Source organism: Porites lutea, chromosome 12, assembly GCF_958299795.1.
Source record: "Porites lutea chromosome 12, jaPorLute2.1, whole genome shotgun sequence".
In the NCBI taxonomy this organism is placed as follows: Eukaryota; Metazoa; Cnidaria; class Anthozoa; order Scleractinia; family Poritidae; genus Porites; species Porites lutea.
The window spans coordinates 18732251-18744044 of record NC_133212.1 but is presented as its reverse complement, the minus strand read 5'-3'; the positions used below and the strand labels follow the sequence as shown (position 1 = coordinate 18744044).

General features: G+C 36.8%; 2 protein-coding genes across 3 annotated transcripts in view; one reads left to right on the top strand and one right to left on the bottom strand.

Annotated features, from left to right (window-relative positions):
- Positions 1 to 711: 711 nt before the first annotated feature.
- On the top strand, positions 712 to 6429 carry LOC140921962 (R3H domain-containing protein 4-like). Its single transcript, XM_073371975.1, has 8 exons — positions 712 to 954; positions 1594 to 1769; positions 2807 to 2925; positions 3295 to 3424; positions 4504 to 4586; positions 5175 to 5260; positions 5354 to 5409; positions 5995 to 6429. The coding sequence occupies exons 1-8, from the start codon at positions 878 to 880 to the stop codon at positions 6096 to 6098; spliced, it is 831 nt and encodes a 276-aa protein (XP_073228076.1). The 5' UTR covers positions 712 to 877; the 3' UTR covers positions 6099 to 6429.
- A 2179-nt stretch (positions 6430 to 8608) lies between these two features.
- The window catches only part of LOC140953554 (uncharacterized), a 22861-nt gene continuing 19675 nt past the window's right edge, over positions 8609 to 11794 (bottom strand). For both annotated transcript variants that reach the window (XM_073402961.1, XM_073402962.1), the window contains exons 23-25: positions 11035 to 11050; positions 10091 to 10142; positions 8609 to 9559 (exon numbers count right to left, since the gene is read on the bottom strand). In XM_073402961.1, coding sequence (XP_073259062.1) covers positions 9482 to 9559; positions 10091 to 10142; positions 11035 to 11050 — 146 coding nt within the window. In that variant the 3' untranslated portion in view covers positions 8609 to 9481. The remainder of the gene's footprint in view (positions 9560 to 10090; positions 10143 to 11034; positions 11051 to 11794) is intronic.

Genomic DNA, 11794 nt, shown 5'->3' with positions numbered 1-11794 from the left:
TCTGGGCAAAAAAGTTCACGCATGCTCATTACGTTTTTCCGCCCTGAAGGGCTGCGAGGGCATGAACCCATTTTTTCCATGCCTATGAGATGTTATTCCTAAGTACCAATGTTCCCTCGAATTTTGTCATGCCCAAATATATAAAATTTTCCCTCTCTCATTAATCCTCAGACTGGATGCGATTTTTACGCTCGCTAGGCATGTTCAACTGAAAATCATGCCCATACCCTTATTCAAAACAAAATGCTATCAAATTTTAGTTTCCAAGCCGTTTTCGGTGAGCAGATTCACTGGTTTCGTGTGAACAGAAGGACGATTCATGTAAAATGGTATGCAGTTCCAAAAAAATCCAGATTCGTGTGAACGTAACCTTTAAAATTCAACTATTCACACTTTTTCCCGTCCTCAAAACGTTAAAATAATCTTCGGACGGACAGTTTTTCTTTTCACGGAAAACAAACAACTATTACGGTTTCCTTTGGCCTCGCAACACAAAATATAGTTAATTTAATAAAGGTTGCTTTGGGCATTGGTATTTGGGCACTGGAAATTTGTTGTTTTGTGGTTACTCAAGCAAATGACGGTATTTTTCTGTATGCCCAATTGCCAAAGCAACCTTTATTGATTTAGGTATATAAACATGTCTCTAAGTTGGCTTATGCGAAAGAAGGGCCACCCACGTAGAAAAATATGCGCGTACACGCGCGAAATCGCGACGAGGAAGACACAACACACAACCAATCAGATTTCTGCTATTTTTGCATTCGATTGCATCACAAGTCGTAAACTGAAGTCCGCCATCTTTGATTTTGGCTCCTTGTTTTCTGCAAGGTTACATTTGTACAACCCTTAGTAACCAGTAATCGTTTGTCGTGAAATGGGTGTCTTCAACGTTCAAGAACATTTACGACATCGCCGAAATCGGGAAAGCGAAGAATCGTACGGGACAGAACTGTAAGTATCGTAGAATGTTTTGTTTTGGTTTTTTGCGCGGTTAAATAATTTATTTACTGTAAAAACCGGTAAAATCTGTAAGTTTAAGTTCCCTATTTCATCTTTGATTTTCTATCAACAGCTATAAATAAGCTGATGACAATGCTGCTTGATTTGCGAATTAAACCAGCTAGCCAAGTGTGGTGTCCTTAGCTTGTTTATAAATGGGACTCAGAGTAAGATTCCCCCCTTTTCTTATTTCGATTAGCTAGCTGGTTATGTAATTCGCGTTCGAGTGGTAAAACCATATGATATATCCCACGATCTCGATTGATGATATTATGATTGGGCAGAGCACGATAAAACATTGGTGTTAAAACCAATTTACCAACGAAGATTCCCTCGTCCAGCCAGTGAGCTTTGACCGGCGCCCGGTAAATTTGGGAGAGACCAAAAGCCGGTCTGCTGAGCAGGAAGTCGTCGAGAGCTCAAACTCTGACAGGAACATCAAGTTGGGCTCTTTGGAAAACTCATAATGCTTCTCATGCTAGCTGTTTATATTGCGTTACAAGGGCCAAGTTGTTTTTTTCCTCATTAAGCCTATAGCTTGTTTTTGCAGTCGTCGTTGCTCTTACTCAAGGCCATTTTGTTCCCCCTCAGGGGCTGGGAAGAGGATTTTGTTGAGCCTCCAGACGCACCGCAGCCCCAACAAGAAGCAGCTCAAAGGCGCACTATCCGTCAGCGTTCACAGAAAAGTAAAATACATCATTTTAACACGAAATTCCCAGCAAGAAAGGTTAAAACTGGAAGCAGACAGATGAGGCGACATGAAAACAGTTAGTATTTTTATTGTTTTGGAGATGCACATGAAAAATAGATTATCTGTGGCTTATTTTTATTCGAAGATAATAGTTGAAGAAATAAAATTATCTTCCCTTGTTGAATTTCATTCTGTAATATCTTTTGCTGTGGTAGTAAACACTGAGTATAAAACAAAGGGGTTGCCCACTTGGTTGGGATCCTGTGAACTAGTGCCTTGGAACTGCAGTCACAGTCAAAATGGTTGGGACACTTTGGGGTCTCCTTGTCCCCTCAATGTTGGTGTACAAGATTTGGTGACCAAACCGCGATAAACAACTTTGAGAGGGACAAGGGGAGCAGGAGAAGGAAAAAAAACAGCGTTTCGTTAAAGTGTCTCAACTATTTTTGTCTGAGACTGTGGCACACAGTGGTGTTTTGTTCACATCTTGGGTACCTGATATGAAACTGTCCACATAGTTACTCCCTTTCACGCTGTCAGACGCAACTTGGAAACTTGAGCTTTGAAGGGAGTACGAAGCAGTGGTTTGCATTATAACTAACAACACTGGTGTGCACACAGGGACCTGATGCCCACTGTTGTGCCTGGGTACATGGTCTCAACCTTGAACTCAGGCACTGGCACGGTTACCTTATTGCAGCATGGGTAGTTGAAAAAAAACATGTGTTCACATTAACATTAGTACCCTATGAGTACCATACTCGGGTACCTTTCCAAGTGTGAATGCTGTCAAAGAAATTGTTAAGATACTACCCACAAAATTGGGTACTTTGGAGAACAAAACAATCCCAGTTCAAAGTTCGGGTGTTTCTGGCAGGTAGCTCATACAGCAGCACAACATTGCTTAGAGAGGGTGGGTAAGGAAAGCTTCATTTTCCCTTTTGAAATTGGCAACATGCCAAAAAAGCCCTTTGAGGCACAGTGACTACTTTTTGTTGCCGATTGAAGGATTAAGAGAACCACAAAATATTAAAGTCTTTTTCAGGATTGCCAAAAGCAGTGAACAGGCTGTGATCAATGTACCAGCTTAGAATATGCAATGTCTGTTTTTAGCCTGTTTCCTTCTGAGTCTTGTCGATCATGAGGAAATTGATGAACTTGACATCAGTGACTTGGTTAACAACAACACCAGTGTGTTTGCCTCACTTTTAACAAATGCAGAAAAAATGAAGGTATGCTGTTTGATGCATTTTTTCTGGGAGAAAGGAGAACTTTCTTATGGCCTACAGGACACTGGACATGGCATGCATGCTTTTTGGCCCATCCCCAACTAGGGAAAACTGTTATTACAATGAAAAATACCACATGTTCCAAAGAAAATATTACTTTTTAACGAAACAAGGGTCCATCTATTTTGTATCTTGTCCCACAAAGGGTTCTAATTTAGCAGAATGCACTTTTCTTTTTTGTCCTAAGCAAAAGCAAGGTCGTGATTCTTACCCCACAGTGGCAACCCTATCCCCGAACGCGAGTTTAGTACCCCTGGGTTGTTTATGAATGTTCCAGGTCTAACTTCCTTCTATAATTCCTTGTATGTCAAGATCTGGAATGAATTTGTGAGCCTGTCTGAGGAAGAACAAGATCTTGTCATTACAAGAAGAACATCATCTCCTCAAGAGAAGGAAATCAACCGAGAAAGTACTGAGGAAGAACTTGTCTTGACAGAAAGAGGTTGGTCAAAATGTTGTTAAGTATATTTTGTCTTTTCCACAACTGTGGAGTTTATACAATTTTGCAGGGGGTGTAATTAAATGAAGCTGTTACAGGCTTTAAAAAAGTTGTTTCTCTTTACATGTAGATTAAGTTAGATTAGTTTAAGTTCAATACAGTTTGTAGCCCAAAAAGTTAGCCACTGCTTCGTTGTTAAACTGAACTGAACTGAACTTGTTTGTTATTCAAACATAGCATGTCAGACAGGCCCAGTCTAAAACTAAAAATCTAGCTCTTGGGCTGTCAATAAGGTTCAAGTTCAGGGTGAGAAGAAAATCAGTTTTACAGCCTGCCATTCGAGCAAGCTGTAGCTAGCATGTACTAGCCCACAAGTCATTTCATCAACTAGCCCCAAAACCCTTTTTGGATTAACGGGATTGATTACAATCCTTCTGTAATTTGAATTTCCCCCAAAACAGCACTTGCCTGTCGGGCAACTTAAGAACAAAAACTAATCACTTATAGCCCAAATAGCAAAATCCACTAGCCCCGGGCTATCGGACACGACTTTCTTTGCACACTAAAGTTCCTAGATCAATGCAATTGTTTGGCAGGAAACTGAACAGCTAGGAAGTTCTTCGTGTTCAGCTTCCCTTTTGTTTCTCCTCAAAGTAGCTGCAGGTCGTGCTTTTCGCAGCCAGGGGAAATCCTTGTCCCTCAGCCCTTAGGGACAGCCCTGCAGCACTCTGACCACTTGTAACATAGAGTATCACTTCATAAAATACATGTCTCTTGGGGAGAGGGCCTTCGCTTATGTTGGCCTTTCACCATGGAACACTCTTCCTTCAGCTGTCAGGAGTATCCATAGTGTTCAGGGTTTAAAGTAGGCTCTAAAAACTCTCGTATTTTGTTTGGCATTTGCCCAGTGAACTTTGCTTTTGTACAGTGATTGAAGTATTTTATTTTAAGTATTTTCTCTTGGGGTACTGTTTGTCATGTTTGTGTTTGTCAGTTTCTTATAACGGCTTTAGAATATGAATATACTCTTAGCACTATGTAAATAAAATGTCTTCTCTTATTTCAATTCACTGCATCTGTAGATGCTGTGGTAACTGCAGAAAGGTCTTTCAACAAAATTGAAGGACGGATCAGGGGAACACTTCTAAACAAGCGATTTTCAATGGTATGTTTTACTATTAAGTTAGTAGATATTCGTTTCTATTGATAGCAATAAGTATGTCTTGACCAACACATTTCCATATCAGTCATATTGAAGACTCAAGACTCATGGCTGTCCAGTGTTTTTTAATCAGGTTAAAAACTCCTTTTCACATTAAATTTATCTCCACATACCATAAATGAACAGTAATCTTGGACAAATTTAGAACCAAATTTTATCATCATTTTTCAAGGACATCTTATCGTAAACTCTGGTATGTCGGTGATTCTTCTTGTTTTTGTTTTAGGCTTTATTAAAAATGTGTTAAGTATGTAGATGTATGACCCATTCATTTCTCTCCTCGTTTTTTACATGCTTCTTTTACCTTTAATACAGGGTGGGCTGAGTAAAAAGATGGGTGTGTTAAGAATATAGATGTATCACCCATTCATTTCTCTTTTCGTTTTCTACATTTTTCTTTTTTTACCTTTAATACAGAGTGGGCTAAGTATGTAGATGGGTGTGTTAAGTATATAGATGTATCACTCATTCAGTTCTCTTTTCGTTTTTTTTTTTTACATTTTGCTTGTTTTTTTAAAACCTTTTATACAGGGTGGGCTGAAGCACCATGAAGAGGAAGTGGTTTCCTACTTTTCTGATGACCCCGGTTCCGTCATGATAACAAACATACCATCCAGGTGTGTTCACAGCTAAATACTGGTGCTATGCTCATTTTGGTCTGTATTTTTGTTGAAAGTAATGCTAATTATTTTTCTTTCACTGTGTTGCAGTTTTGACAGACTGTTGGTTCATGGTGTTTGCCAGTTCCTTGATTTAAAATCCAGCAGTAAGTTATAGCATTTTAGAACCTGATCATAATCCCAGTGAGAGTGATACAAGGCTGTTACAGCTGGCTCTCTAGTAGAGTTTTCTTGGGAGTGGCAAAGTCATGAGACAAAACTCACCAACCCGAAGAAGAGTCTCTCGTTTCTAATCTACCCACCAGCTTACATGAAACTCATTTGGTGGGAAGCCAGCCTGAATAGTGAAACATGGAATTCCTACAAACAGTGTGCTTGCAGCCTTGTGTGATACAGAAGAATGCTTGCTATAAGTGCTTTTACATTGTCGTGTGGCAGACAAATGGCATTCATTGTGTGAGAAGTTGGTTTTCTTCAACATCGTGCTATTGCCAAAGAAAGAAAATTCAAACCTGTTTGTGCATTATTATAATAATAATAATTACCATCTAACTTAGATTCCTTGTTAAATTTTACTTTTCTCTTGTCAAATTTACCCGTCTTTGTTGCCAGATACCAACATCAAGTCTTAGTTGTTGGACCCTAAGTAGTTCACTATGTGTGGCACTGCATGGCCTTATTTTATCAACCTACTTATTTTTGATTCCCTTTTTTTCATTTTTAATGCACAGGTTTAAACCGTAATGGTGATCGTATCATGGAGATTGAAAACAAGAGGGAAACATTCTGTGTGCCAGCTCTTCTTCTTTCCCAATATTTAGAACAGCACAGATAGCACAAGAAAACATGAAATTTCCTTTAACTAAGAGACCTTAGCTTGTAGTCTATCATATTAACATACGTGTCTATTGTAGGTAGAACTTAGAACTTTTTTGATAAAATTTAGCAAAAAGGAAACACACAATGACTTAGGGACTTTTCATGTAAAATATGATACTGTTGGTACGATAATTATGTTCCTTTTAATACTAGTTCTTGTGAGAGAACTTTGTACTCTTCAAAAAGATGAAATATTGTGTGGATGAGAGAAATCCCAAAAGAAACTCTTGTACGTGAATTATTATTATAGTGTTACAAAATACTAGTTAGCAGAAATAAAATACAATAAATAACCACAAAAATGTTGTCATTGTTGATTCTGTCATACAAAATAATCAGGTTTATTTTTGTACAAAACATAGAAAGAATCAAAGAAAGTGCGTTTTGATCATATTCAAGTAAAATTTTTAAAAGGTAGGGAAAAACTTCTTATATTACTTGGTCTGAATATGAGAAATGATGTTAAATACACAGGCAGCTCACCTCAAAAAAAGTATCAAGAGTGTCAATAAGCCAGCTTCACCCTCAATGGCAAATTAAACAGGCTTTTTGTGATTCATCTCACAACAGAATTAATTACAGTAAAATTTCAAAATAAGCCCCGGGGCTTATATTTTTCAAAGGCCCTTTTTGAGGGGCTTATCTTTGGAGGGAAATTTGCGTCTCAAAATCAATTGGGCTAGCCTTATAGTTGGAAGCAAATTTGCCGTTTTTGCTTTGTTTTACTCTGCATTTGAGGGCAATTTTCTAAGTACAAGCCCCCAGGGGGCTTATATTTGGAGGGGCGATTTAACAGAGTGCTTTTTGCGTTACCGGATTAGGGGGCTTATATTTGGAGGGGCTTATACATGGAGGGGCTTATTTTCAGAATTTTACGGTATCCCCATAGTTTCCCGAGAATCGCAAAGTGAATTATCAGAATTCATTATTTTTATGGCTGTTTTCCACAAATCAACTGAAATTTTTATTGCTTTGACATGTAATGATAATAATATTATTATTATTATTTACAATATTATAAAGAAGAAGAAACCAGCTTCAATGCCATAAGCTATTTGAAAGTTCAACAAAACTGACTGAGAAAAATCATTAAGAATTTTAATTCTGGTTATTCTGATATTAAAATATCAGAATAACCAGGTAAACATTCACTTGGTCATACACCACCAGACCTCAAGAAGTCTTCAAAATTTTTATTTAATTCCAATTCTCTATTTTTACAGAGGTGTAAACAATCATGAAGCCCACTTTTTTGAGGGCCCTTTTTGAGGGGCTTATTTTTGGAGGGGCTTATCCATGGAGGGAAATTTGCATCTCAAAATCGATTGAGCTAGCCTTATAGTTGGAAGTAAACATGTAATAATAATCATAATATTATTATTATTATTATTATTTATTTAACAATTATTCGCCGAAGGCGAAGTTAATATTGTTGAATAATCCCCGAGACGAAGTCGAGGGGATTATTCAACAATATTAACTGAGTATATTTTAGTATATTCACACGAAGTGATCTAAACAGAATCAGAAAGGAAACCATTAAAAAACGATTAGTTTGATTGACGGGTGAAAATTCATGCGTGAACACGAAGCCGTAAACAGTGGATGCGCAAAAGTTAGATCTTTACAGTATCTTCAAACATGGCAAATGATAGTTTTAATCCTTTTGTATCGAGTTTTGTAAGCTTTAGCATCAACGGTTTAAAAGAAAACGCCGAAAATTTAAATTACTACCTAATTCTGAGAAGAAAAGTATCTAGAGCTTTATTTGTTTCTGTCAACTCACCGTGAATGAGAAAGTTTTCTTCGTCGCTTCTTGCAAATGCTGTCAACAGCGGCTGCGATCAAGGTGAGCGTTGTTTATCTCCAAAGTTCTTTGCCTTGTTAACTTGCTGGCACGTACAATTTTCGAAAATATTTGCCTTCCTCTCTTCTCCATAAATTAACTTCTATTTATAGGCAAAATTGGTCTTGCGAGAAAATCCCGAAATCACAAAACAGTGACAAAGCGACCTCGTTTTCCTCTGAAGTGGTAAACATAGCTTCGAGCGTACAAAAAGTCAGCTAAAGTAAACCACTTCACAATAAATCACGCTGTTTAAACACCATGAAGTCCTTTCTTGCCTTCAAAGTCATCAGCACTTGGATATTCGTGTATTTTCAAAAAGGTTTTACTTTGAAACTTTGGCAAAACACCCAGTTCACAACAGCGATTTTGTTCGGCTTTATATTCACCGCCTAGCGCGGTGAATATAACGTCATAGTCCGAGATAGCTAACCAATCAGATTGCTTGAATTACCAAGATCACTGAGTGTGTATATACTAAAATATTATAAAGAAGAAGAAACCAGCTTCAATGCCATAAGCTATTTGAAATTCCCACAATACTCAATAAGAAAAATAATTAAACATCAAAATAACCAGGTAAACATTTACTTGGTCATACACCACCAGACCTCAAGAGGTCTTCAAAATTTTCATTTAATTCCAATTCTCTATTTTTACAGAGGTATAAACAATCATCAATCCCACTTTTTAGCTTCACTCAAAGAAAGAAAACATAACACTTATCTTCACTTTGGCATAAATTCATTAAACTAGTTTTAGTAGACATGATTAAAGGTATCTACAAAAAGCTAATTTTTTCCCTTAATCTCACCCTTCAAGATGCGTTCTCTCTTTATGAAATTGTAAAGAAGCAAAACAGTAGTAGAAAAGGACCAACCCTAACATGTTTCACCCAAAAAAAATTCAGGCTTTGCACTCAAAATATTAATAGAATGTTGCAAAAATGTATTAATGGCAGAATTGAGAAGATTACTGAGATTCTGAGCTGTTAAAAATGACAAACGAATTTTATGCACCTTGCAGCAAAATGTTTCAGTGCCTTTATTATGGGATGAACTGAGTATTATATTTTTGTAGGAAGGACAAACCCGGTAGTAGCATCACCTAGCCACAAAGTGCTATTCACCATATTCCCTAGATTATAGTTTTCTTCCAATAGAATAGCTGTAAGGGTTAAATACAATTTGACTATTACTGTTAACGTAAATTATTTTCTGTGATGAAATTGAGTCCATTGATTTTTCAAAGTACTTATACACTAGAAAAGATAGCAAATGGTTATAAAATATATGCAGACGTATAATAATTTTAAAGCCTAACTAACAATACATTTTAAAGGCACACCACATTTTGTACCAATAACATTGGCAGAAACCTGAGAAAGATGCTCTTTCATAATCACACATCTAGAAAAGAACAGTAATGCTAGCAGCTTGATCGAGTTCTAACAAACTTAAATTCGTGGAAGAGTGAGACCTTGTTCTTAGTGTTTACCTCTCCCATTCATATGGTATGGCTTTTATTCTGTAAAATTTTGTCCCAACAGGAACATTAAACCTGTTGTTTGGCTGTAGAATAAGAAAATTAGGAAGATGATAAATAAACCAATATATTTTTCTCTTCCAAAATAAGGGATGTATTTGCCTGTGCAGCAGCAGGATTTTTAGGAAGCTGAAGTGAAAATTCCTGTAATCAATGAACTGAATTCTAAATATTGAATGAACCATTGTCTTCATTATTATTATTGCTATTTGACTGATTTGACACTATAGTATGGGTGGATTTGGAGGAGTACTAAGGGGTCACCCCATCCCTCCCCCTCCTCTGAAATTGTAATTTATTTTATAAGACTTCTCAGCAAAAACTATCTCAAATAAAGACATGGGTCCACTTATTGGGTTGACGCAGAAAAGAAAAAAAATGTAAAACAGTAAACCCAAGGTGGGCAAGGAGTGCCCCAAGGAGATGGAAAGAGATGCCTCTCCTTTTTCTCTTCTTGAATTCACTAAAAAATCAGTGATTCTTGTTATGCAAAAACTTTCTCTACCAGCTGATTCTTTGATAAAGTAGAAATATTGTTTAAGGCCATCCTGACATACCTTTTTAGCTTGACAATACTCCTTATCCATCATTTGTGCTAGTATCCATGGTCTAATGACAGACAATGAATAAATACCAATATTGAAGTGGGCCACATAAAAATCACTATGAATACTGGAGCCGCAAAACTTAAACAGATGTAGAACTGACATACCATAAAATTATTTCCTTGAATAATTGCCCACACTCTAATATATATGCACCCTTCCCCCAATAATCACCCAAAAGCGCCCCTCTCTAATAAGTGCCCCCACCGGTTTCCCATCACTTTCTTAGATAGTAAAGATACAAGGAAAACCTGTTATTATTGCCACTTACTGGTAATTGATAACTTTTCAAGCTTCAACTTCAACATTTATATGTGTGTAAACGGCATAACAGGACTATGGTACGATTGATTAACGTCAGGAGGAAACCTTAACCCTTTAAGTCCCAATAGTGATCAATATCAATTTTCTCCTAAAAATACCCATATGTTGCCAAGAGAAATGGTTACGAGAGTTAAAAAACTGATCACTAAATGGAAAATGCTTTGATCTATTATCAAATTCTCTCAACTTATTCTTAAGGGAGATGTATGGTTGTTATTTTGGAGAATTTGTAAGTGGATATCAGGGCTTAAAGGGTTAATAAGCAACCCCTTGATTAAGCACCCTCCTTCCAATAAGTGTCACCTCTTTTAACCGACATTTTATATAAGCACCCAGTGCCTATTCAAGGAAATAGACTGACCTATGCTGGGATGATTTTCTTTGTCATTTCTAACTTTTGGTGTTACCATTCAAATGAAACCTCTTTAGCAGTAAAGTATTTTAATACTTCTCAGGACTTTACAAAAAGAAATTTCGATTTTTTTTTTGAATTTTTTATTTTTGGCCTCTGAAGGAGTGAAAGTGTTGAAGGTCATAGAGCAAAGAACATCATCACTTGAGTGCAGTCTTACCTTCTTTTAGGGCCACCTGCAAAGAAAATGATACATATCATCATAAAATTGTAAAATCATCATCATCATCATGATAGGTGCATTGGGCGTAAATTATAAAAAAAAAGATTCAGATAAGCTCATAAAGTAAAATCTAGGAAACTTGAAAAAACAATGTTGCCGGGAGCAGCATAAATTCACATGTATTATATTTTAGACAGGAGAACTTTCTTTTTACCGACAACCAGGTTAACAAAGCACCCTGTATGTTCCCCAAGGTTAACAATTTGGACCTGGCCATTCTGAACACTTACCTATTATAACAATAATGACAAAAGTTTTACTTTAAAGCATAATGTTAATGATGAGAAGTATATATGAAATAATTCATTTTGAACTGCAGTTGTAGATGAAAGTGAAGAATGATCATCGCAGTAAATTTTCCAATTTAAGCAATTGGAAAGAAGAAGCCTGAAAAAAAATCAGGGCTTCAACGGGATTCGAAAATTGCTTAAATTGGAAAATTTACTGCGATGATCATTCTTCACTTTCATCTACAACCGCAGTTCAAAATGAATTATTTCATATATACTTCACATCACTTCACACCTCACAGGAGATATGAACTCAATAAATTGACCTCGCTCCCAATGTGTGGCTTCATAGCTCAGTTGGTAGAGCAACACACCGGTAACGCGGAGGTCACGGGTTTGAATCCCGTTGAAGCCCTGATTTTTTTTTCAGGCTTCTTCTTTCCAACTGCTTAAATTGGAAAATTTAC